This window comes from Ixodes scapularis, unplaced genomic scaffold (genome assembly GCF_016920785.2).
Source record: "Ixodes scapularis isolate PalLabHiFi unplaced genomic scaffold, ASM1692078v2 PGA_scaffold6__148_contigs__length_123643588, whole genome shotgun sequence".
NCBI lineage: Eukaryota > Metazoa > Arthropoda > Arachnida > Ixodida > Ixodidae > Ixodes > Ixodes scapularis.
The window spans coordinates 116276853-116302798 of record NW_024609881.1 but is presented as its reverse complement, the minus strand read 5'-3'; the positions used below and the strand labels follow the sequence as shown (position 1 = coordinate 116302798).

At 46.6% G+C, this 25946-nt stretch overlaps 2 protein-coding genes across 2 annotated transcripts; one reads left to right on the top strand and one right to left on the bottom strand.

Moving 5' to 3' along the window:
• The first annotated feature begins 7513 nt into the window (after positions 1 to 7513).
• LOC121047105 (solute carrier family 22 member 6-like) lies at positions 7514 to 9073 on the top strand. Its single transcript, XM_040502095.2, has one exon. It carries the CDS (start codon positions 7514 to 7516, stop codon positions 9071 to 9073), a length of 1560 nt encoding a protein of 519 aa, XP_040358029.2.
• Positions 9074 to 14155: 5082 nt separating this feature from the next.
• Positions 14156 to 25946, bottom strand: LOC8032232. The gene is made up of 3 exons (XM_029969744.4): positions 25883 to 25946; positions 19029 to 19140; positions 14156 to 15247 (listed from the first exon to the last, which is right to left on the bottom strand). Exons 1-3 carry the CDS (start codon positions 25944 to 25946, stop codon positions 14512 to 14514), a joined length of 912 nt encoding a protein of 303 aa, XP_029825604.4. The 3' UTR covers positions 14156 to 14511.

Here is a 25946-nt window from a genome sequence, read left to right as displayed (position 1 = left end):
CCCCTCTAAATTTAGCGGGAATATTGGCCATGTTAGATGCATGGACGCCATGTGACGTCACACGTCACGTGTTTCTCATAATGACGTCACATGTGGCGTCACGAAGGTAACGTCAAAACGTTATCCTCGTGACCCTCACAGGGGTTATCCTCACGAGGGTAACCCTCACGGGGGTTTCCCTCACGGGGGTTCCCTTCATGAGGGTTACCCCGTGAGGTCGTGAGGATAACCCTCGTGAAAGTTGCCCTTATGAGGGTTACCCTCAGGAGGGTAACTCTCACGGGGGTACCCTTATGAGGGTCACCCTCACAAGGGTAACCCTCACGGAGTCAACCCTCGTGACGTCACGTGTGACGTCACACGTCCCATAATGCAACGCGCTGTTACGCCGACGCCGCTCAGCCCGCAAACGGGCGCCGAAGAGCTGCGCTCTAAAAGAACGATTCAAAAGTGCATAGAGTTTATTCAAGATGTAATAGCATTCAGATGACGGAAACGCAGTAGTTTGTTACTAATCCAGTACGTGCTCTTCGTGTTATAACTCTATGCTTCGTTCTTGTTGTCTGTTTTGATTGTTAGATTTTGCATGTATTAGCATCCTTTTGGTGTTTTGTCAAGCTGAGTTACTCTGTGTGCCTCATAGCATTGACTTTATGCGTAAATACGTGCCCTATAATAGCAGTCTGCAATGTCAACACGTATGACACATGTTCATTGGGCTATTTTTGGCGCAGTGTTCAAGACCATGAATTCCAAAGAAAAACGCTCTAAATGACACATATTTGTGTACATCCGATTGTAAAACATTCCAAACTTTTTATTCTGTCACAACATTCAGCAAAAGTTGTTCTTATAATCGAACGCGAAGAGAAAATGCATTCGCGTTTTCCCATACGAATGCATTACCGGAAGTCAAATTTAGACTGCTTGCTCTCTGCTTCAAAATGCAACAGTACACTAGCGCCACCTGAACCTCCAGCATTTATTGTAATAACTATGCTTGAAAGGAAACTGCTACAGTGTTCTATAACTGCGGTGCGTCTCTCGCTTGTGGTACCGTGGTACAGTGTACTAAAATACGGGGTAGTGTTTGGACCGGCGCGACACGACAATGGGAGGCTTCGCGTGTAGACAACAATCGCGGCGCTGCAGTCGACAGGACAGCAGAAAGTCGCTGCAGTCCGCACGTGCCGCCGCACCTGCGCGTGCATGCAGTGCACGCGCACAACCACCATCATTCCACTGCCTCCTGTAATCTGTATCTTTAATTTATCAGTTGGTAGAGCGCTCCACCGGAAATGGGGAGGTCCCTGATTTGATACCGGACCAGGCGGATTTTTTCAGTCACACACGAGTCATCTAGTTGTGTTTTGAGATTTATGTTTGTCCTTTGTCCACCTTATTCCCCTTCTCCAGGGATTATTATCGTTGCTATTGTCCATCTCGCTTGTATCTTTGCATTAATTGCATTATCATCATAACCTTAAAATGCGGGCCGTTCACCCTTGTTGGCGTTAGACTGGTGGCAAATTTTAAAACTCGTTTGCTCTACTGACCTCTAATTCCTGGTTAGCTCAGTTGGTGGAGCGCTCTACTAGAAATGGAGAGGTTCCTGGTTTGATACCAGGACCAGACGGATTTTTTTCAGTAGCACACCAGTCGCCTAGATGTGTTCCGAGATTTATGTTTGTCCTTTGTCCCCCTTGTTCCCCTTCTCCAGATATTATTACCTTTAATGTAGGAAGTTTTAGAATAGGGGCCTCAAAGCTTTGGGATCTCCCAAACAGCTTGGGGTGTAGCACTGCCCGTGCGCAGAAGTTCTGCGCATGCGCAGTGCTGCGGCTAAAGTGGTTTGGGGGAGGCGTGGACGTAGCGTGGGGCCTCCTATTCTAAACCTCTATAATGCTAAGATGCAAGTGGGAGCAGGCACGCAGCTTCTCTGATGTCTTCATGTGCGCTTGGGGGGATCGGTGGCCGTGTGGACTAGCGCACAACAGCTCGGAGCACGTGGAGCGAAAGTTCGCGCTGCAGAACCCAGGATCCTGGGTTTAATACCCACCTTTGCTCGCTTCGATCTGGATGAGCATCGTACCGGCGTGCGGTCGTGTATCACTACTGTGTGATGCACGTTAAGGAATCCAGGCTAGCTGTTGTAATGCACTGGCTAAATTTCTCATCTACATGTGGGAGACTCGTCGTCCGTTGAGGAAGACCAAGTTCTAGGTTGTATAGACATACACACAACCCAAATGTTTCATGTGCGCTTTGCTTAGGGGTAACGTCTGACGATTTTGTACCGTACGCTTATAATTTTTTTTTATCTTAAGCGCGTAGAAAAGCGTCTTCCTGCACGCGCTCTTGGCGTTGACTGTGCTGCGGCGACATTTTGTTTTCGGCGATTTCTTTGTATTTTTACTGTGAGCGCGTGTCGTCGGCATCTGGTGCTGCAAAAGATGTTATCACCATAAACAGAAGGGAATCGAGACACCCTACTTTGATGAATCCGCAGCTGTGGCATGCACAATACTGCACAGTAATGAACGCCGGTATGGGCGGGCTTACATAATAAGCCTGCCTGTTCGCATTAGCGATCCGCGTGAGCTGCCGAACTTTACGCTACTTTGTTGTATCACCCTCTTAGTCGACGAAGTGGAAGATTGCAGCAATCACGGGACCATCCAGTGCGTGCGTTCATTGGATTTGGAACGCATTCCGTGGTAGCGTCATGTCGCAGTTTGTCCGTAATGAGAAGCTTCTTACAGATGACCCTAGCCAGCAACCTCCGACTAAGCAGCAGCTCTTAGCAAACCGCCAAGAACAAGCGGACAACCAACCTCAAGCAATGGGCGGCTTTGAAGCTAACGAAAAACCTAGAGTTGACCCTCAGCATGAAACTGTTCCACGACATCAGCCCCAAACCGACCAGCACGTTCAGCATGGTCTGGAGAAGTTGAACGAAGAGCATGTTCTATTCGACCAGCCCCGAGCCGGTCAGATTCCTAAAACCGAGCGGGGTCTTCGCAATGAGCAGGATCCTAGAAACCTTTTCCAGCAAGTTCTTGTGGAAAGACAAGTGCAATCTAATCAGCAACGTCAAACTGGTCAGTACCTTGAGACAGATAAGCACCTTCAAGCCGACCAGCGAGTGGAACCCGACCTACAACTTAAGCTCGAACAACAATCCCAAGCCAATCAACTTAAAACTGACCACCTGCCTCAAAGTGAACAAACTCAAACAACATTCTCAAATCAGACGCATACACAATCTCAAAGCGATCAGCGTCTTCCAAGCGACCAGCAACTTGTAGGAAACAGACGCCCTCTTAAAGACCAGCTGGCACCAATGGACCAACGACCTCTCTCGCCTCGTAGTCACGGTCATCGCATGTACCACCATCGTCGTCATCAGCGCCACCACCATTCCAACCAACACCTTGGCCATCATGATCACCCCCGCCACCATGATGGAGGTCCTGATCACCATCATGATCAGCATCGACAGCGCCGTGGAGACAAGACTAGTGAACTACACGGTCCCGATCCTCTTGATTTAAAGGGCGATCGCGACGGAAAGAGTCTACCCTCATCTGTTGATGACTGTCCTCAACTCAAGTCCGATTGTGAGGATCCAGAAAGGCGTCCTGCCAGTTGCCTCGTCCATGAGGACATCGTAAATGTCCCACCGTCTGCTGGTGCAGCTTCCATAGAGAGTCCGGAAACAGAAGATGGTCACATCGGAGTTGAGTATGTAATCACTTTTTAAGTATAATGTAACCCTCCCCCCCCAAAAAACAACAACAACAACAAAAAAGATTTCTGCGATGTGTTATTGAGCATGGTGACACATCATGCTTAGTGCCACAGCGCAGGCAGTGTATTGTTTAGATATATTTTCAGCCCTGTCATTCGCCGAGCTCCCTGCATAGATTGCAGTGATTGGCACTCCCAAGTACTTTGCGGGAGGTGCAGACGCTCCAGATCTCTTAAGAGTGCAGAAATGTGTGCCCAGGCTCTTTATAAGGAGTATTCACTGGGCGCCATATTTGTGGGTACTGTTTAGAGCGCATGCTCAGAACGAGCCCACATTAATAGGCTGCTAAGACCGACAATCTTAAGGGTGCGGTATGCACGTTACAAAAAAAAAAAAAAAAAAAAAAAAAAAAAAAAAAAAAAAACTGGAAGTTCGCCATCAGCACGCGCTCAGCATTCGCGCACACAGCTATGGCCGCCAGTGAATCCTTCCTATAGGAAGTATTCATTTGCGGCCATAGCTGAGTCCGTGGCTGCTGAGCGCGCGCTGACGGAGGGCTTCCACAGTTCCTTTGCAACGTGTGTTACACATCTTCAAGATTGCCGGTCTTAGAAACCTATACGTGTGAGCTCGTTCTGTGCACACATAGTGAAGAACGCACCCCAAATATGGCGTCTAGTGAATTCCCCCTGTAGGCCTGCACCTCTCAAGTCTTTAGTAACGCTCCAGGCGAGAAAAAAAAATTAGGTCACGTTTTTAACTTGAGTAGTTAAACTTCCCCACTACTGTTTCCTATAGCCCATTCCATTATAAGTGCCAGAGTAGCCAAAGGCGTCAAGAGCGAGTTGGGAGCTTTCAGTGTCCCTGCCAAGCACGCGTACTCGTGCAAGGCGAGCATCGTTCAGAGAAACATGCTTCGCTATCACGCAAAGTGAAACATACTTGCTCAAAAAGGCTATGAAAGAAAGCAATACAAACAATAGACCTGAATGCAACGTTTGTGGGAACGTTGAGGCAGCGAACTAATAATGTCTTCTTTATTTTAACTATATATTTATACGTTTTGTTAGCGCGCATGGACAGATGCTGACAGACGTGCATGATCGGATATTACAGTGCCGCTTTTATGGTGGCATCGCATTGGATGGTGCAGCCAGCATTACATAGGCCGCGTCTTGCGAACGCACTCGTGTCCCCTGCCCGAGAGAAACGGGTCAATATGCATGGCTTGCATTGGTGTCACATCAGCGGCCATTCCGACCTTGTTACTGAAGGGCACAGCAGCGACCTTTCTACTGAAGGCGTACCTTTTGCAACATATGTATTGCGCCACTGCTTTCTTTTTCTCGGTTATGACAACCAGCAAGGAGCGATGACGCCAAATGCAAGCCCTGTTTAGCAGGCCTTCACTGATCTGACCGTCAGTAGCATGCATCCTTTCTTCAGCCTCCGCGATTGGGCGGGACGACTGCAGTCCGCAGGGACTTCTACGTCAGTCATTGCCTTCGTGGGCCTTCTTTGACTCGCTACTGTACGCTCAATTCTGATGAAGAAGGTGATTGACGGATGTCGTGAGGGTGGTCTTCAAGGTCACCTACGCCTTAAGGAACACGGCGCATGGAGAATCCCCAGAGTCCTGGTAGAGTTCCATAGCCGAAGATTGCGGCGTTGGCCGAGGGACCAACAAAGTGGTCCCTCGATTTCCGACTGATGTCATAAAAGTGTCATGCTCTCGCCGGTCGCGACCCTGGCGCTGTCGCATCATTACCGGTGGCGTATGTGGCAGACGCCTGTTCTGGTCCAGGCCGCTCTTCACTTTGACAGTCCACGGAAACTTCGGCAGCCAGGACTTTGGATGCCGCGACGACAGTATGACACTCGTGTTCGCTCGTGCTTTTCAGCAGCATTTCTACGACCAACCGCCAGGATCGCGACAGTCGACAGCGTGAAACTACGCCTTTTGTGACGTCATTTGTTGACACTCCGGCTTTCGTGACGTCATTTTTTGACACTCCGGCTTTTGTGACGTCATTTGTTGCCGCTTCGGGACCACTTTTCACTCATTGGCGGGATAAGACGCTAGACACACCTGTTGGAGACGCGTTCCAGGCACCATGGAAATACATATCTCAAGTCGGGGACTGAACAAAATAAGCAAGGCGAGTCACCGTATTCGTGTATACCGTCTTCACAGCTTAACGACAGACGTTTGTCACCCCTGATTAGTTAGGAAATAAGAAGGTATTAGTTCACAACGTCTCCCGACAGGAACAATCACTCATAACTTGGCGATTGATTACCTCAATCGCCAAGTGATGAGTTCGCACCTAATTGCTCAGATAAGCGATTATGAAGACTTCCCTGCTAATTACTGCCCAGACGTCATTATTTATGTTCAAAACGTAAAATATATGCGATCATGTCTAGTTCTACCCAAAAGATAAAAAAAAGTCGATTTCTCATACAGATGGCGCGCGGGCGGCCCGCACGCCATAAACAAGTAGTAACTAGGCATGACCCAAGGGTCACTCCTACTTGTTCTGGCCAAGAAAAACAAAATGGGTGGGGAGAAATGTATGCTGCAGAAGGTGTGTACAGTGGCTCGCGATATGAGCTAGAATTCGCCGACGGCGGTACAAACCACGCTGTCGCACGGCTACCGTGCGTGTTTCGGGGGTGGGGAGGACTCGCGCGCAGCGGGTGACTAGACCCATTTAAACCCCTCCACTGCCGTTCCGACCATCCACTCGCTGCCTACTAGACCGCCCGGTCTGTACTGCCTGGTTCACCGTTTGCGCATTCTAGTTCATATCGCTAGCCACTGTGCGCACTCAGAAGCAAGGCCCCTCACAATGGCCGCTTATCTGACGTGAGTGCAAGTCATGCACAGTTACTGCTATAAGTTTGCGCAATAAATGAAAAAAGAAAAACGATGCCAGGAGCGCGCAATTCCTGTGCATGGATCCAGGTCTCTGTACCTGGAGCGTACATGCCTAGCTCCTTAATGACTGCACGAGAACAGGATAGTCCCCACATGGTCTATGTGTTTCATCTCACCTTAACCTGGACTAACCGCAAAGGCTACAAGCGCGGCTTTCTCACGTTTGTCCCACCTCGGCTGCATGAATTCTGGATTATCGCGGGGAGTCAGAGACACCCGCACGCGCTTGTATTGTAGCTTTTTGCTGTTGGTTCATGTCCGTTGCGACGAAGTATCGAAAACAATAGTTATTGGCAATCAAAGAAACGCAGGGCGTGGTTAGTCCCGAGCATCTAATTATCTCTCGGCAGCCAATAAGGTTGCGGCAAGAGCCTGAAGAAGGAATTCCGAAGCAAGAGGCGTGAACATAAAGGCATCGCCCGGCGTTCCTTCAGCTGTCAGTAATTAGAGATAAAGAGAAAAACGTGCCCGTACAATCGGGGTCGATGCTTAGATACCGGTTACCAGTTTGAGTTCAGTGTTCAAAAATATAATCTCCGAGTAAGCCATCAGTCACTTCAGAATGAAGCATATCTTCGGACGATCACCGTGCTCTTATTACAGATTGACACTTTAGACTAAATCAGGTTCCTTTCCACACAGGGTGACTTTTCTTCAGACACGCAACATAAATTCTTCTTTGCAGGTGGTTACAATTAAAAAAGGGCAAGAAGGAACACCGAGAAATGACACGGACGTCCTCGACGAACACCCGAACAAAAGAAAGGGAGAGCTCTGTCGTCCTCGACAGACTGGGTTCCGTGCTGACCAACGATGTGCGAATGGTACCGGACGAGCTGATTCTGGGTCACAGCAGATACCAACTGGTGGTCCTCGCCTGTGCCCACATCTCAGCCTTCATGGCAGTCTTCCACCAGGTCTCCACCTACCTGCTCTCCCGCCCCGTGGACCACTGGTGCAAGCCTCCAGCTCAATATGCCCACATGTCTCCGGAAGCCTGGAAGAACTTGAGCATCCCGCTGGAAGAAGAGGGGCACTACAGCCAGTGCACCATGTACGATCCGCCCGATGGTCCCTCGAACGCCACCAGGAAGGTAGTGGGATGTGTCCAGTGGGACTACAACCTTAGTCCCGGCGTCCAGACTATGGTGAGCCAGTGGAACCTCGTCTGCGGCGACGCTTTGGACCTGCCTGTGATCGTGGTTTATACCATCGTGGCCGACATGCTTTCCATTCCAGTCATTGCTCAGGTTTCCGATAAGGCGGGTAGAAGGAACGTGATCTACGCCTGCGTCGTCTTTGCGGTGGTGACGTGGGGTGTGGTCTATTTTGCCACCAGCTACGTGCTGTTCACTGTTGGACGCATCTTCCTCTCAATCGCGCTCAGTACCCTCAGGATGAACACCCTCATCCTGCTCTTCGAAGTGACCTCTCCGGGTTACCGGGACTGCTTCATCAGCGCGGCGCACCTGGGCGTCGCTCTGGCAATGACGTCGGCTACGATGCTCGGCTGTGCCACCGTGTCCAAGCGAACCGTCTTGGCCGTTGGCATGATGCCCACGGCGCTGTTCGTACTGGCTGTTGGCGTCGTCGACGAGTCACCGCGCTTGTTGGCGACCCGCTGGGAGTTCGATCGGGTAATGAACGTGCTGAGGTGGATGTACCGCGTGAACGGGACCTCCTTCGCGCCACCGCCTCTAAAGAACCACTTCCAGGTCAAGCGGAACGAAGCGTTCCACGACCTAGTTCAGGTGACCATCCTCGACCTCCTTTCTCAAGCTGCTCTCAGAAACCGCACCATCCTTGTGGGTGGCGTATGGTTCTGCTTCATCTGCTCGTACTACGCCTCCTGGCAGCTGAGCCCAAAGATCTGCGACGTGACCCTTCTACTGGTCATATCCTTGTACCAGGTGTCCACCGCCCCAGTGTCATGCGTACTCTTGAGACTCTACGGCAGGAAGGCGTCCTTGAGCGTGGTTTGCGTCTTGTCAGGTGGCCTCGCCTGCGTTCAGTCAGTGTCGGTGATACTGCCCGACTATATGGCAACTATATTGCGGCACTTGACCCTGTCTACTATTCTTCTCAATTTTTTCCTCTGCTACGTTTACACGCTAGAGCTTTATCCGACGGTCATGAGAACCATGGGAGTCTGCACCGCCATGTTGTGCGGCAAGCTCGGTTCCGTCGTCTCTTTTTTTGTGAGGGATCAGTCTAAGGTTCATCCGAGTGTGCCGGACATTTTGATTGCAGCTTTGATGATAGGTGCCATGGTCCTGTTGTCATGGCTTCCCGAGACGAAGTACACCAAGGTCCCGGACACGCTGTACGATGTCGAGACTCAGGTTGTGAGAGGAATCGTCATCAAGATGTTCCAAAAATGAGATGATTTGGTTTCCGCTTACATTCACTACAGTGCGTGTTGGTGGCGGCCAGTTATGAACATATAGTAAACATAAATGACAAGCAGGAAGGCACGTGAAGAGGCGCACTCGTCAATCGATAGGTCTTGCACGTTTATTTTCTTCGTAGCTTCCGTTTACCGTTTTCTCTTTTTATATATTATTTTCAGGGATTGTGAATGGTTGTGCCGGCTAACCTATATGAACACAATTCGTTTATATGCACATACTGAGTTTGTTTAAGAACAAGAGAAACAGTGTCCTTTTACGGACCATGTTTATTCTGAGCGCCAAAGCATAGAAATATGTAAAAATATATTAATACAAAATTATTGAAAAGAGAAAATAATTTACGTAGTTTTTATGGGTTTGTATTAATAGACTAAGTTACTTTTTTTACTAGCATGTTTCATGTGTCCTAATTTGAAGTTCATGAACTCTCCAAACTGTGAACATTTTATAGCTTTACTCAGATTTCTAGTTCCTACAGGTTGTTTGCTCGCTTATGAATTTTTTTTTTTGTAAGACGGGTGGGAGATGAAGGGTTTACTCCGGCGTGCTGTGCGTTAAACGGGACGGATAAAAACGTAAATAATGGTAAAACTACAGTAAAACCTTGCGGCTATTATTTTTTATTAAAATAATGTTACTGTCGATTTGACTGAGTGTTTTTCAACAGTCCTAATCTTTCTGAGCGGGGGCACCACCTGATGATTGAAGGTTGTCTGTAAAGGGGTATTCACACGAGGGAGAAATCCCGGGGATTTCTCCCCGGCACGCGCGCATCACGAGATGAAAACGCGAGGCTTTTGCACATGGCAAAGCCTGACGTTTTCGTCGTTGGATGCGCGTGCCGGAAAGAAATCCCCGGGATTTCTCCCTCGTGTGAATACCCCTTAAGGCGACACATTGTGGTTTTATTTCATTCCTAGGATCAATTATACAGGGCTACGCGATCTTCAATATATTTTTTTAACATAGCTTGGGGAGAGGAACAAAAAGAAAACTCAATCTTGAAGCTCCTTACTCAAGGACGACGAAGCGGCCGACTCGTCGTACAAATCGTCAAAAAAATTTTAAAAATTGGGTTGTGTGTATGTTTATACAGTCTAGAACTTGATCTGCCTCAACGGGCGACGAGTCTCCCAGCTGTAGATGAGCAATTTAGCCAGTGCAGTACAACCGCTGGCCTGGGGTCTTTAACGTGCACCACGCAGTAGTGATACACGACCGGACGCCGGTACGATGCTCATCCAGATCGAAACGGGCAGGGGTGGGGATTGAACCCAGGATCCCTGGGTTCTGCAGCGCGAGCTTTCGCTCCACGTGCTCCGAGCTGGTGTGCGCTAGCCCACTCGGTCTAGCCCACTCGACAGGTGCAGAGAGAGCTCGAAAGGATGATATATACCTCGCAGAGGACATACCTACAAACTGCTGCTGAAAAGGCAGTCCGCTTTCCAAAGTTGTTCTGGGCTTATGTCAAGCATCAGAGGAAGACCAGCTCGACCCCAGAGTTCACCATAACGGCCATCTCACAAGAACCCCCCAGGCCATTGCAGACCTTTTTAGCAATCACTTTTCATCAGTGTGGGCAGCTCCCACCCAGCGCTCTTCAGCACCTTCCCTGCCTGACCCTCAACTGAATGCCGATACCCTGGGAACCTTGACAATCACTCTTGAAGACACTGCAGAGGCCATAAAACGCATCAACTCATCCCAGGGACCAGGGCCAGATGGTGTTCACCCTACGTTGCTTCAAGCAGGTGCAACGAGACTGGCCCCTGTGTTGACTGTGATGTTCAATAACTTCTTGACCGCTGGTTCAGTTCCCAGCCATTGGAAAACCGCCCTCATCACCCCCATACACAAGGGACACGGGGCACCTGCGTCATCAGTTACCTCTTACCGGCCTGTATCGTCTACTTCCATTGTGTGCCGCACAAAGGAGCGCATCGTCAATAAACACCTTCTGGATCACCTCGAGTCGAAAGGGACTGGACGTAGCTGCGAACTGGCACTGGCGACCGTAGTGCACACTCTCAGCAACCATCTAGACAACCGAGTCGCCTGTGAACTTGTGCAGTTGGACTTCAGACAAGCTTTTGATAGGGTGAGCCATGACATTCTCCTTCACAAACTGTGGAGCATGGGCATCAGGGGCCAGGTGCTTCAGTTCTTGTCCAGTTTTCTGCACTACCGCAGTCAGCGAGTTGTGTTCCGTGAAGCCATGTCCTGTGCTACCGGCGTTCAGTCTTGGGTGCCCCAGGGCAGCGTTCTGGGCCCGACCTTGTTCAATGTCTTCGTGAACGACTTGGTGCTCTCATTGAAATCTACCCAATTTCTCTACGCTGATGATGTCACATTGCTACAACCTGCCCTAGGCCCTAGGCACTATCGGGAGCTGCAAGAGGACCTGGACCGTATACACCAATGGTCACTGATCAACCGCCTACCGCTCAACTCTTCCAAATGCTCTGCCATGCTGGTCTCCCACAGGAAACAGCCTGATGAGCAACATATACTAACCATTGCTGGCGACGCCCTTTACCGCAGTCATCAAACAAGACTGCTGGCCGTTACACTCGACCATCGACTCCAGTTCACTACCCACATCAACGAGGTGTTATCAAGAGCCAGGAAGATGCTGGGCTTTACTACTCAAATTTCTAGGGGTGCCGGAGCCGATACCCTCAAGAACCTTTTAACTGCGCTCGTTCTTCCTCAGTTCGAATACTGTTCTACAATATGGGACCCCGCGCAGATTAGCCTCATTGCATCACTAGAGAGTGTACAACGTCGCGCTGCATACACTGTCCTGTGCAGAGGCCCCCCACCACGCCCTCCCTGTTACAAAGACATGCGGACTCCCCAGTTGCTCAAAGCTGTAGGTTGGGACACCCTGGCCCTTCGACGGAAAGTGGCGTCCATCAGGCTGCTTGCCAGCATAACCTGCCCTGACCAGCGTCCCCCTCCCTTGTGTGATGAACTCCGGCACACCCGTGATGGCGCTTTTCAACGCCTGTTTGCACGCACAGAGCGTCACCGCCAGTCATACCTAATTCGTACTGTTCAGATATGGCGCTCACTACCAAACGCGCTGACAGCCAGTGTCCTGGAAGGCGAGATAAATGTAAAGGAGTTCTGCGGGGACGCTGTGCGTTCCCTCCGCGCCTACTAGATTGCGACGCTTGCCTAACTCCCTTCCCATTTCGGTTCCATTCTTATTTATTCATGTCTGTGTATATGTGCGAGTATGTGTGTGTGTAAATATCTTATATGGTACGGGTGCCACAGACCTACGGGTACGGGCCACCGGCCTTCTGTGATGTCCAAACTCTCAAGGGTTAAATAAAGAAATATCAATATCAATATCAGCGACAATTATCCCTGGAGAAGGGCGTAAAGGACAAACACAAATCTCCAAACACAGCTAGGTGACAGGTGCGCGACTGAAAAAACCCGCCTAGTCCTGGTATCGAACCAGGGACTTCTCAAATAGGCATAGAAACAAATAGACATACAGATCAGTGATAACAGCCGACGATAGCAGCGGAGGAGCTGCAGAGATGCACCGCCATCTTTCGGCAGGGGTGCAAAGCAGGGTGCGACCAAAGCGCTGGGCGCAGTGGCACTCGCGGCTGAAGTGGTCGTAAGTAAAATAGAATTGGTCGTGGGGGCGAGCACCCGTCGTTAACTTAGGTAGGCCAGCTCAGTTGAACTCATCGTTAGCGGTTCAATGACAGTTGACGCCGCCGTGTGACTCCGGCCGATCGCGATTGAGTCAACTGTCGTTGGTTTGATTGGCTTAAGAACCAAAGAAATTGTTGGCCTATTACGGGCCTAATATTTTTTATTTTAAATTGAATAAACCTGTTATACCGTCAGGTGGTGCAACTAGAGAGAAACAGTTTATTTCCTTTATGTTTAGCTCTCACTAAGACATTGTAATTGTAATTGTCGTTGACTTAATCACAGTTAAGAGCGCCAGTGTTACTAGGGTATTCGCTCTTTCTGGCGTAAGTTGAAACGTGGTAGCGCTTATGTGCAAACAGCCCCCAACCATTTCCGGTTCTGGACTAGACGTCAAATTCGACGACAGAAGCAAAATTCCCTTGTCAGAAGTAAGTGCCATATAGTGGCTACTGCCTTAATCATCCGGGTCTGCCATTGTTTGAGGACGTACTCTGAGCATGTATGGGACACGAGGGCTGCGTCAGCGTTCGGCGTGAACTCGGCTCAGTCCGTATTGGACACGAGTGCTGTCGTCAGCGGTCGGCAAGGACTCGGATCCAATCACGAGCTCAAGTAATGGTGACCGCCAATGTTGCCTGATGTACTTTTGAAAAGGGTCTATTGCACCTATACCACCCACGAGACAAGACCTGCGCACGACATCGTTCATCTTTAGTGAACCTCCAACCCGCCCCAAGTGGCAAACACGCCACAGCTCGACGAGAAGCGCTGCAAAGCGGCAGACGCGTACGTCTTGGCGTCGACACATACTATGCGGAGCGTAAGTTCGTCTGCTTCTTTTGCAGGGGTTGTGGTGACGTCAGAGTGCCGAGCTCTGATGGCCTCTGATTGAAGAATAGAGGGTAGGCCTCAAAGCAAGCTGCCTTGAGGTCTACCCACTATCCTTCAATCAGAGCAAATCAGAGCTCGACGTATTTCTGACTTCACCACAATCCCTGCAAAAGAAGCAGACGAAATTGCGCTCCGCATAGCGTCGCGCTCGTATTGCGAGACGCGTTGGCGGCGATGTTGACGCAAGCCTTGTGTAGTCGCACTCCTCATTCCATGTCAATAGGCACAAGCAAGCATTTTTATTTTGAGGTCAATCATCTATAAAGCAAGGAACGGGACGGCCTCACCGCGGTACCACCATCTCTGAATGTTGATAATTATGAGCATTTTGGGATTATGCCAGGAAATATCTCTGGAAAGCAAGAAAATTAAAGGCACTGCTATTCCCTTGAATTGAAATGGCAAAACAACGAGCGCTTTAATTAATGATAGTGGTGATGATGTCGATGACATTTAGGCTGTTCAATGATGATCGTGATGTATCAGGATTCTCTTTTTAATGATGAGGATTACAGTGTGTCGAACTAGTGAAGCGTAGCAAGGTGGTTCATACGTCCATCCGAAACGTCGCACATTGTCGGCTATAGCGTACGTGAAGCAGGGAAAATAGAAAGTTTTGGTAGACCGTTCGCCGTAGACAGCGGGTCCAGCGGGCGCGTGCTCAATCCATGCTTCGAAGTCACGGCACCAGCTCCCGCTAGCAAAGCGTAGCTCTAGCGTACGATCTACTAAAAGTCTCTAGTAACAAAGATATCAATAAGCGGGAGTAACTTAAATTAGTTGCAGTGATCAGTGACTGTTAGAACTTCAAAATGACAAAATGTGAATGGCATCTTCTAGATGCAGTCGCAATTGAGGACCGAAGAGTTGAGGCCTGCGGCAAACGATCTCAAGCGGCCGCATCTGGAATGACAGTCTGAATCCGGCGCCGCACCTTCAGAGCCCTTAGCGCTGGACCTTTTTTTCCTGGACATATCAGGGGAAGAACCGTCCGTTGTCGAAGCGTCTAAAGCATGGTCCAATGATTGCCCACTTGAGGACGATGAGTCTGCAGCTAGCTGGGGTGGCTGCACTAACGACGTATCTTCGGAAGATACAGAGGCAACGGTGGTGGAAAGTGCGTCTGCACTGGAGCTTTTACCATCTGATGTAGCGTCTCTTTGTGCCTTGTCATTGGTGTCTTGAGCGGTCGGAGGAGCACTTGGACCTGCAGCTCCAGAGGGCACATTGTGGCTGGTGTTTCTGGTAAACTCTGGAGGCGCATCGCTTTGTGTGGCGTCACCGGTGTCTTGAGCAGTTGAAGGAGTACTTGGACTAGCGCTTTCAACGGGGACGCTGTTGCCGGCCTCTGTAGTAAGATTGCCGCTTTCTTCAAGGTGATCGAGTCTGATCTCAGGGGGATCATAGCTAGGAAAAGTCTCTGGTTGGTCTGCGCCGTCTATGAAACTGTCGTCTGGCTCGTAATCTGGGGACGGGTAACACTGTGGCCAGGGACAGCACGTGGGGAATTCTCCAGGATTTTTCTGTAGCGTGCAGTTGGGAGGAGCGCCCTGGTAAACGCCGTAGTGGCACCTGGAATGAAGGGCGGACAAATGAATGAATGAAATAATGAATAGGGTAATTTATTTCTACCACATATCCTGGTGGGAATTTTGTAGGAGTGGAGAAATAATCAGTACAGGTAGATCACATAAGAAACAGTGTCAGCAATTATAATATACTATGTTGCCACCAATGACGAGGCGACGATACGAAGAGTAAGATAGGGCGAACTCGTGCCCAAAACAAAATAAGAGAAAGGCTAGCGTCGATGGCGGCATAACAGTAGGACCGAGCGCCAGGGCGAGACTGACTGCGGCTCGCCACGCGGAGCCCCTTATGTACACGCGTGGACTTCTGGAGCAATCAGCGTAGAAGCATAGCCTCCTCTATACTCAAAAAGCCCGGCAGTTCGATGACGGAGCCATAGAGTGCCCGGTCGCAGATTTGGAGAGCGAGGATCTGGTAGCACAGAGCATTTCTCGGGGAGCCTGCAGTCAGCACACAGCTTCTGGAGCGGCGAGGACCCGAAACATGGTTTTCAAATCGGACGAGAAAAGAAGCGGTAGCCCGAGGAACGCGAGAAGCACGAGCGGACATTTCATCACTCGGGAGAAGTGTGTTTCGGCGTCTCGCCGCAGCGGGGCTCCCGTTATATGCCTCTGCCTCTTGTCTGCCGCTTTACCTTTTCACTTTCGGCGGCCGCGTCACGTTGCGATCTGCCAGGCTTTGTCAGTATGTAGAAGGCTATGGTAGAAGGTTCGCCGCGTAGAACATTCGAACGTCAAACAAGCAACAGAGTTCTCGAATTTACCAAGACGAGACATTTACAGAAACAACAAAAAGGTGCATCCCCGGACAGGCATCGAACCTCTGCCCTTTCCGTGAGAGCCAAGCTCCATAACCATTTGGACATGGGCGCGATTGGTCGGAGACGAGAGTGGCAGTGTGGATAAAAGAGTTTCGCCAAAAGCCTTATTATACACTTTTAGAAAACACTAGTCGCGCTCTACCTCTGAAAGATTTTTGGGCACTTAGAATAGTAGAGTAACTCTACGGTTGTCTCGTAGAAAGTGAGGTATTGCTTTCGATAACTAGTATAATGTGACTTGCTTTAGTTATGTCTGCATTGACCTGTAATGTTTACCCTCGTTTTAATAACCATAGTTTCACGTCTTAATGACCTGAAGCAGGCATTAAATAACATAGAGATACAATGCAGCATAGTGAAAGCTGCAACCTTAATTTATCTCGTAAATGCCTATAATGCATGAAATGTAGAATTTAAGCACCGCTAGTTTAAATTTGTTTGAAAGACGTTAAATGGTGGTTTCGGGAGTGGAAGATATTTTATATTTACGTATTTAAACGCTTAATATACAGGGGATACGGATTTCGTGCCTCATTTTGGCCGCAAACTTGAGCGGGACTGAACTGGTCTATAGGTCATATGACGTGAGGTCACGTGATGGCAATTTACCGCTAAACTGAGAGTGAAGAATGAAGCGGTGTATAGATCACGTTGGGTTTACTACGGTTGATCGAACGTCATTTCATCGAAACACGTTTTAGAGAACGTTCACATTTTATCGAAGCTCGGTTTAGAGAAAGCGGGGCCTCAATTTAGAGAAACGCCGTTGATCCAAAAGGAACGCTTTTAAAAAAAAAGGCTTCCCTACTTCTCCCGCGTATTACTGGGGCGCGACAGTTTCCGGAGGCTGATTACAAAAATGTGAACCCACCTGACTTATCCGTACACGCCGCTTCGCAGCGGCCGAATTCGCTTAAAGGAGACTCATCACCATTTTCTCTAAATTAAGTTTCTCCATAAAAAAAATTCGATAAGGTGTTGCCGGTTAAACGGCTTTCGCGAAAACGAGCTTCTCTAAACCGCATGCCTTCGGGTCACGTGAAGTCATGTCACATGACTGATTGCTCAGTAAAATTTAAGAAGGAAACGCACGAACGAGCGGACGGACAAAAACTTGGAATTGGGCGGTTCTACTATAAATAATTTTATGCTTTAACAATTGTAGGTCTAGTGTGACATGCTGCCAGACTTGTGACCGTAACTTGAAAAATGCAATGAATTACAATCACAAATCACAATCCCTCGAATGTAGCGAATTACCGTTACCAATTACTTTCGCTAAAGAGTAACAGATTACCCGTTACGTTATACAAATTACTTACACGTTACTTTTCTCGTACACTTATCAAGACAACAGTAGAAACAATTTTGACGTTTTTCAAAAATATTTTGCAACACTTCTTTCCATTTCTTATACGCCCGCGTTCTGGTAGTCATTGCTAAAATGAAATATGGTACTTAAGAGAAAGAATGTAGGTGGCACTGCGTTCACCTGCAAGCTGACATGACTGCGAAAGCTGGAACCACACCCGCCATCCCGTTAGCTTACGGCCACCGGAAGTGACCCCTGAAAATCTTCGGTCAAAGCTATAGCGGTTCGCATGCTCAGTGACAGCGTCTACCTCCACTAGGATATCAAGAAGACCACGACTACTCGGCGTTGTCTCCTTGATATTTTTGTTTTAGAGCGCAGCTCTTAGGCGCCTGTTTTCGGCTTGAGCGGCGTCGCCGTCGCCATCGATGTAACCGGGCGTTGCATTATGGGACGTTTCCCATAATGGCGTCACAAGTTACGTCACGTGTGACGTCACGGTTGTCACTAGGGTCACGAGTGACACCACGAATGTCACTAGTGAAGGTCACCTTCACAGTGACCTTCACGAGGCCTTCACGAGTGACGTCATGAGGGTCACTATAGGGTCACGAAGGTCACGAGTGACATCACGAAGGTCACTCGTGAAGGTCACGACCTTCACGAGGCATTTACGAATGACCTTCAGAAGGGTAACTAGGGTCGTGAGTAACGTCACGAGGGGAGAGGGAAGGAGGGGGAGAGAGTGAGGGAGAGGAGGGGGGAGAATGAGAAGAGGGCGAGTAAGGAGGAGGAGGATGGAGGAAGGGGAGGTGGTGGGGAGGAGGGGAGGAGGAGGAAAAAAGAAGGGAGAGGTGGAGCAGAGAAGGGGAGGAGGAGGGGCATACCCTCCTCTCCGTACCCTCCCTTCCTCCTTCTCAAGAGCTGCGCTCTAATTCGGCATTACAGGGAATTGTAAGCGTCTTTCATATGATTCGCATACTTGTATAAGCCTTGCACGTTTGTCTGGTGGTTTAGTGACCGGTCATAGAAACAAAAATCGCGTATTCTTTTCCGTTATTCTCCTCTTCGCGATGTTTTTTATTTGGTTGAACTCGCTATACATTTTTTCTCTTGAATTTCCTGCTCATATTGCTCCCAATTCGCTTTTATGTTCATACATTTAAAAAAAAGTAACGAGCAATTAACGTATCTGTTACCAATATGTAGTAATAAAATTACGTTACAAATTACTGCTGTAAAGAGTAACGTGGCAACTAGGTAGAAAATTACTTGAAAAAGTAAAAAAAATTACAATTTATCCGTTACTTGTAACGGATCACTTCTCAGCTTTGCGTACTGCCAATGTTTTTTCTAATAAATGTGATCGAGCGTGATGTAGGATTTGCAGGTACGAGAAACACATTGACAAAAAAGCTAGACGTGCTCAACTGATTAATCAAATTGGGAGGAACTTGCATTTGGACGTTATACTTCCAGGCCAGGTGGCTGCGCATTACTTAATGGTAAATGCATATGCACGTTACTGCTTTTAGTTGTATATCGTGCTAGGGAGAGTTTCTGGGGTTCTTTGCAGTCACTTATTATACTCTAAAAATCAAGTGGAGAGCTTTGTTCTTTCTTGTACTAACCGTTTGATGGCCATGAGCTCGTTTTCGGCATCACATTCGTAGGACTCGCAGGGTTCACCTTTCTTGACGACTTCTCCGTGGCTCATCAGATGTCCTTCGAAGGAGCACTTTCCTGCAGACGAATGAAAGATATAGTTCGGTCAAGCTGGAAGTGCCGAGGAGAAATTTTCCGTCACCAGATCTACACTAGTTTGCTCCTCAGAATACAAATGAAAACGTCTTCTTGTCGAACGTAGTGTAATTTTTTTAATTTTTTATCATTGACCCGACCGTTCTTGTATAGCCTTCCGTGGAGGGAAAAGCCTGCGCTTTCCATGCCAGAAGAATAAATAGCCAGGTTCCAGGAAATAGAGGGAGGAGGAGCAATTTAGCCAGCGCGGTACAACCCCTAGCCTGAGGTCTCTAACGTGCCGCACGACCGCACGCCTGTACGATGCTCATTCAGATCGAAACGGGTAGGGATGGGGATTGAACACCGAATCGCCGGGTTTTGCAGCGCGAACTTTCGCTACGTGCTCCGAGCTGGTGGGCACTAGACACTCTGCCACCGATCCCCCCTAACACAGAATCTAATCCTGCAGAAGTCGCACTTTTGAATCCTGATGATCGGCATTTGCGTCTGCTCTGCACAAGCACCAAGATGGTGGCGCACAATAATATCGGCGAACAGACTGCCGATACTCTAAGTGTAGCTCATTTAGTCGCTCTAGCTTCCACCACGCTTCTGCAACGTACATTGCACACCACCAAGATTGTAGTTCTTGGAAGATAAGTGGGGGTTCGTTCTGAGCCAGCGTTTATCGTGGCCAACTCACTTATTAGCGGCGAGATGTTTTGGTGGCGCCCTCCTATGGTTCCCCCTTGTGACGTCATTACCTTGCGAACAACAAGTTCGATGGTGTTTGTAAATAGCATGGTGGAAGCCTGAAATCATTTCGCTCTCAAAGCAACACTGCCAACACCGTCGAAATTAAAGTCCTTTCATTCCTTTTATTTCCGTCGGTGATAAATCCTTTTCCGACGTCATAGTCAGCTTTTGGGCCAATCGTGGAAGGCCGACCACAGCGACGCTTTCGGTCGCGCACGTCGCCAATTGGCCGGCAACTTTATGAATGTGTAATAATATTCGCTACAGATGTTTGATATCTGCCAAAGCCGAAGCAGTAAAGCAGCCGTACCATCTTATCTGACTCATCGGAACCTCTCTTGTGACTAGGCCAGTCGTACATCTTGTGGTACCGCAATAAGAACTTTGCGCCACACGATTATAGCCGATCAACATGCAGCTGATCACAAATGTTGCCATTCGTGCTCGATCCGGTAGTTTCGGTTTAGCCGTGGACCCCCAAAACAAAACTTGAATATAGGATGTCTACAAAACTACACAAGGTATCGACAACAAAACGGACATTTCATAATTCAGGGACACTTCCTTCACTAAAAACCGACTTAACCCTAAAATCGATAAGATGTACAGAGTTTCCCTTTTACGGAGTAAATTTGGATTTAATATCAACAAATGAAGCCAAATATTGCTAGAACATTAATCTGAGTGTACTTCCCATGAAGTGTTTCTGATTGAGCTTGAGCTGTTATAAGTCTTAATACGATGCATTTGCGGGACAACACCAAAAAAACCATAAAAAAGGCGAAGAAACTTTTTTAACCCCGATTAAGAAGACAAACAGAAACCATAATCTGACCTTGACCTTGGCTGGAATAAATAATAAATAATAATAAATATTTATTTTCAAGTGCCCAAAAACAACCAACAGGTCTTTTCTTTGGTACACATAATAAATGAGGAATTAAAATAACAGAGACATGGCAAAAATACACAAACGCTACAAATTGGCAACAAGTACTTTCATTTTCATCGCGAACACCCGAGAGTCGCTAAATATATCCACTTCAGCATTGTTGATGCGGTTAAAAAGCAGTTGGCAGCGTGATAAAGGCGAGAGATCACAGACAGTATTAATGTAAAAAGTACACTGATTTCTAGTGGGTCGGGAGGGAACATGTAAATTAATATCACTTAAAAGCGAGCCACAATCAGATACACCGTTTACTAACTTATGAAAAAAGACTAAGTCACGTCCTGCGCTTCTATCGGACAAGTTTGTTAACGAAACTTTTTTAAGAAGAAATTCATAATCAAAATAGAAGCGACGATGAGAGTATCGATCACACACAATGCGTATTACCTCTTCTGTACATTTTCAATGTTCAATGCCCGAGTTTTATTTAACGCATTCCAAGCTACTGAAGCAAATTCAAGTCTAGACCTGACTAGGGCACAAGATAACCGAACCAAGGAAGCCGGGTTATTAAAGTGCTTCGTAATACGAGATATAGCACCAAGCATTCTTGTTGCACTGCCAACGGCAAGTGACACATGGGCAGTAAACGTTAAAACATTATCAAGGTATACGCCAAGGTCTTTTATAGCAGAAAGACGTTTGATAGGCATCCCCTCTAAAACATAATCGCAGTCTATTATGGTGTGACGCTTTGAGAAAGATACGACTTTTGTTTTCAATGGATTCAGAGATAAGTTATTCGCTGTACACCAAATAGCAATCTGTGAAACATCATGCTGTAGAGCGTTGCAGTGGATAGAAAAGTGAATATTCATAAAAAGCTTGATGTCATCGGCAAACAACAAAATTTGAGCGTTATCAACATATGACGGCAAGTCGTTGATGAATATCAAAAACAACAACGGGCCAAGGATGGAGCCTTGAGGGACACCAGATGTGGAAAAGAAGTGATCGGAATGACTGTTATCTACACGAACTGCGTTCCGTCGAGATGATAAATAACTACGGAACCAGTTACATAGCTCTGGGCAACAACCATATGACGATAATTTGTGTAACAGCAATTTATGGTTTACTTTATCGAAGGCTTTAGACATGTCAAAAAAGATACAATCAACTTGTCCTCTGTTTGTAACAACAGGGGCAGAGTAATTTAAAAAAGAGCAAAGATTTGTTTCAACCGAACGTCCCTTCAAAAAACCATGCTGACACTCTACAAACTTATGCCGAAAATAAAAAAGAGTCCGGGAATACATAACCCGTTCAAAAACTTTAGAAAATCCAGATAGCAAAGATATTGGGCGGTAGTTGCTTTTCACAGACCTGTCACCTTTTTTCAAAACTGGTACAACAACCGCTTTTTTCCAAAGGGAGGGAAAAACACCAGAAATAAGAGAGAGGTTGAAGATGTGCAACAAATAGGTATAAATAATTCGCTACATCCCTTAATAATAAAGGATGGAATAGAGTCAGCTCCTATATATAGCTTCGGTTTTAATTTTTTTATTGCTTCCGCAATTTCAACGGCATCTACTAGATCTAATACCAGACAAGAAATCATGGCAGTTGGTTTTTATTTCTTGCGACTGAGTCCTTTGCTGACAGGTTGAATAACAACTGCTGAAGTAATCAGCAAAAATATTGGAAACTTCTAGAAAGCCATCGGGGGTCGATTGATTACTCGGCATTTGAAATTATAATTCGACACGGACGCTAATCTGGAATACGAATGAGCATTCGCTTGACGCATGATCTGCAGTTTCGATCTGTCAGGTCTCAATTCGGAGAACTTCAGGTTTCCATAGAAGATAAATCGATAACTTACAGGGTAGCTTTTACATCATTTCTAATGGGGAAAACCTATAGAGGACAGTCAATTGCCCACTGTCACCGTAACAACTTCAATGTTTTTTGATATAAGGGTATTCCACGTATAAAAAAATGCGTCGGCGAAGCCGCCCTGATATTATCATCATTGGCGTTGGTAAGGGGCCATAAGGATGACGGGTTTCTGCTCTCACGCGCTGTAGTTTTGTAATCTGAGGTGGCCTTTGGAATGACAAGAATGTATCTGAAGCTTCCTAATTTCAGGATGAGCCTGGCCAAAAATTTCGAAAGTCATTGTTTATTGTTTATGTTATATATTAATGCCAACCAGAGCAACATGGCTTCCCGGTGGTGCATCACAACACAAAACGCAAACACACACACATACACACACGCACGCACGCACGTATCATGCACTCTAACTCTATACGTGAAAAATACAAAACAGCGTAAAAAAAAATCTACACATCTTAAGACAGTTTTGACGCGTTCTGAATTCAGCGTGAGCCTGCTGTTTTCATGCAGGAGCTTGAATGTATTCCAAGGCCAGATTTTTCTCTCACCGCGGATTGGGGCTGTTAGTTTTTAGCGCAAATATTTAAGTATTAAAACATATAGGGAATTTTAGTCACCTTCAAGATACTTGAAAAAGACTTTTATAGAAGCTGTGTCATGCGACGTTTTGGTAAAATAAAAAAAAGAAAACTTGACAAGGTTTTTTAGTGAAACGCCAGATGCCACGGCTTCCAGGAGGATTCCCTCAAGGATTTTTTCCGCCAGATTTCTTTCTGATATGTGGTACGTGTAACTGCGGAACGACGAATAACCTTTTCGGATATGTAAACTGCGTTCTTTATAGTGTTGGGAAGTACCTTAAGTACATTGTATCTAAAGTACTACTTCATGTTGTTTTAGCATTTTGCACTTTACTTAAAGTACATTTTCTTAGCATCTACTTAAAGTTTACTTAAACAATTTTTTTTCTGTCGCTTTCTGAGGAAAGTACAACTGCCGACTTCAAAGTGTATTTCCTAAATCTAGATCTGCTAAATAAGTATATCAAAAGGATGCTTTGTCAACAAATAAATGTCTTATAAGTTGATTGTGTGAAGTCACTAGACTTCATACAATATTCACAGATATTTCTGAAAATGACTGATGCAACCTTTGATTACGCCAGGGACAATGTACATATGTAAAAACAACAACAACAACTCAGTATAGGGATTGAAAGGGCACCATGAAAGATTATGTTAAAAAGGACTTGTCATGTACTTCGAGAGTACATTGTACTTATAGTACCTTAGTTCGAGTACATTGCGCCCGGTGTACTCACTATTCTACTTGAGGTACAGAACCTTTCATTTACTTTGTACTTTACTTCAAGTACTTTTTATATAAACTTTACCTAACATTGGTTATTTGCATGCCTTATCTTCCTGCTATTCAAGTTACCCTTAATAATATTGAAGAACCCTTAATAAGTGCTCACAGTACAACTTGACGGTGAAGTTGGAAGGTGGATGCGGCTTGTACTTCGTTGAATTGTATTTTACTTTTAAGTATATAAAAAAATATCTTGAAGGTCAGGAACCTCGTTTTTTCTCGCCCATTAACATACCTGAAGAAATAATCTTGGCTACGAGTCGATGCACCTCTTTTCATGTAACAGATAAGATAATATTGCTGCGTCCATCTTCTATAACAACAACATAACCCTTTATTGCTGTATTAATTACTTCTGTATTTTTTAAATTGGGAGATTTACAATGATAATAGGACTATTTGTGGAACAGGACCATGAAATCGTCGACTTACGGCACTCGATCGTCTAAGTAGACTACGGAATCTCAGCTTATACAAACCAAATATATTCTGCAAATGTAAACGCAGAATGAATTGTATGGAGGACCAAGCGGTGATGAGAAAAGTGCAGCTGGCAAATAATGAGGCATAATTACACGAACTGCATGGGCATGAGGAACAAGCATGACGTTTAAGATGTCCCATCTCTCTGCGGAGGTACCAGGTATAAATGGGTCATCCAACCTCCTAGCGACGATAAAAACGTCAAAATCTCATAAGAAAACAAAAACAAAAAAAGAACGACGAACAAAACTCGTGATTACGACCTGCGGTTGCCATGCCGTTTTTTATCGGTATAAGCACACGGCGTCAGAAGCACCAATCTAGGATATCTTAAATTTTAACTGGGATTCGCTGACACATATCTTTCTAAACAGCATTATTTCAATTTAGTAAAATTTCCATACTTTAAAATAACTGATATGCCTATGTTTTTGCAAAAATACTTAAAAGCACTCCTAAAAAAAAAAGAAAAAAAGAAGGGCATAGTTTCACACCTTTTGCCCCACATAACCCACCCCAAAACTTTAGTTTGACGCACAACGCACTGACTTTGAATGGACGGCACCAACTTTCACGAGCAGCTTGATAGCCGAATGGCACAACTTAATAAAATAGTTAACGTGCATGTTACTAAATACAAAAAAAATAACCAGTTTTTTTGTTTGTTTTAATGCAAGACCTTGGTGTTTTTTTTATTTCTGTAGTCTTTGATACTTACTTTAGCTTTTTAATGAGTTATATCGCACCGTTCTCAAGCCCCTCGTAAAAGTTGGGACCATTAGTTCGACAGGAATGGGCTGTACATCGAACTAAAATTTTGGGGTGTATTATAGGGGACAAAAGGGTGTAAGACTACACCTTTTTTTCTGAGAGTAAGATCTAATCGCTGTCATATACGAATCTGGTGCGCCTACTTTCCCGCAAAACACGGCGAAGACTATAAGAAAACAAACAGTCTGCTGTGTGGCACTGATTGTCATGTTCAGTGCCACAGCGCAGACCGTCGATTGCATCGGGTGGCCATCTTGAGTGTACTGCGGGAAAGTAAACGAACCTGATTTTCTATAGTCAGCTTGCTCAGCAGCTTATGATCATTTTTCTTGCTTTCTGATTCGATCTTCAGCGCTCTTATCAACTGATGCCGAAACCTTGCTACTTGCCACTCCTCACGTTTCTTAAGTTGTCGGTGACTTTAAAGTGTATGGTACCAGTACCACCGTACCATTTACCTGACTGATCACTAAAAAGCTTACGCAAATATTTAAAAAAAATGGTTCACTATACATGCCGAATAGTTTCTTCAGAAGCGGCTTACAACACTCAGCGTCCGCTTACCGTCCTTGACATCAGCGCTTTCCAAGAGTGTGTAGGCATCCGCTAGGTGCCATAGCGCTGCCAT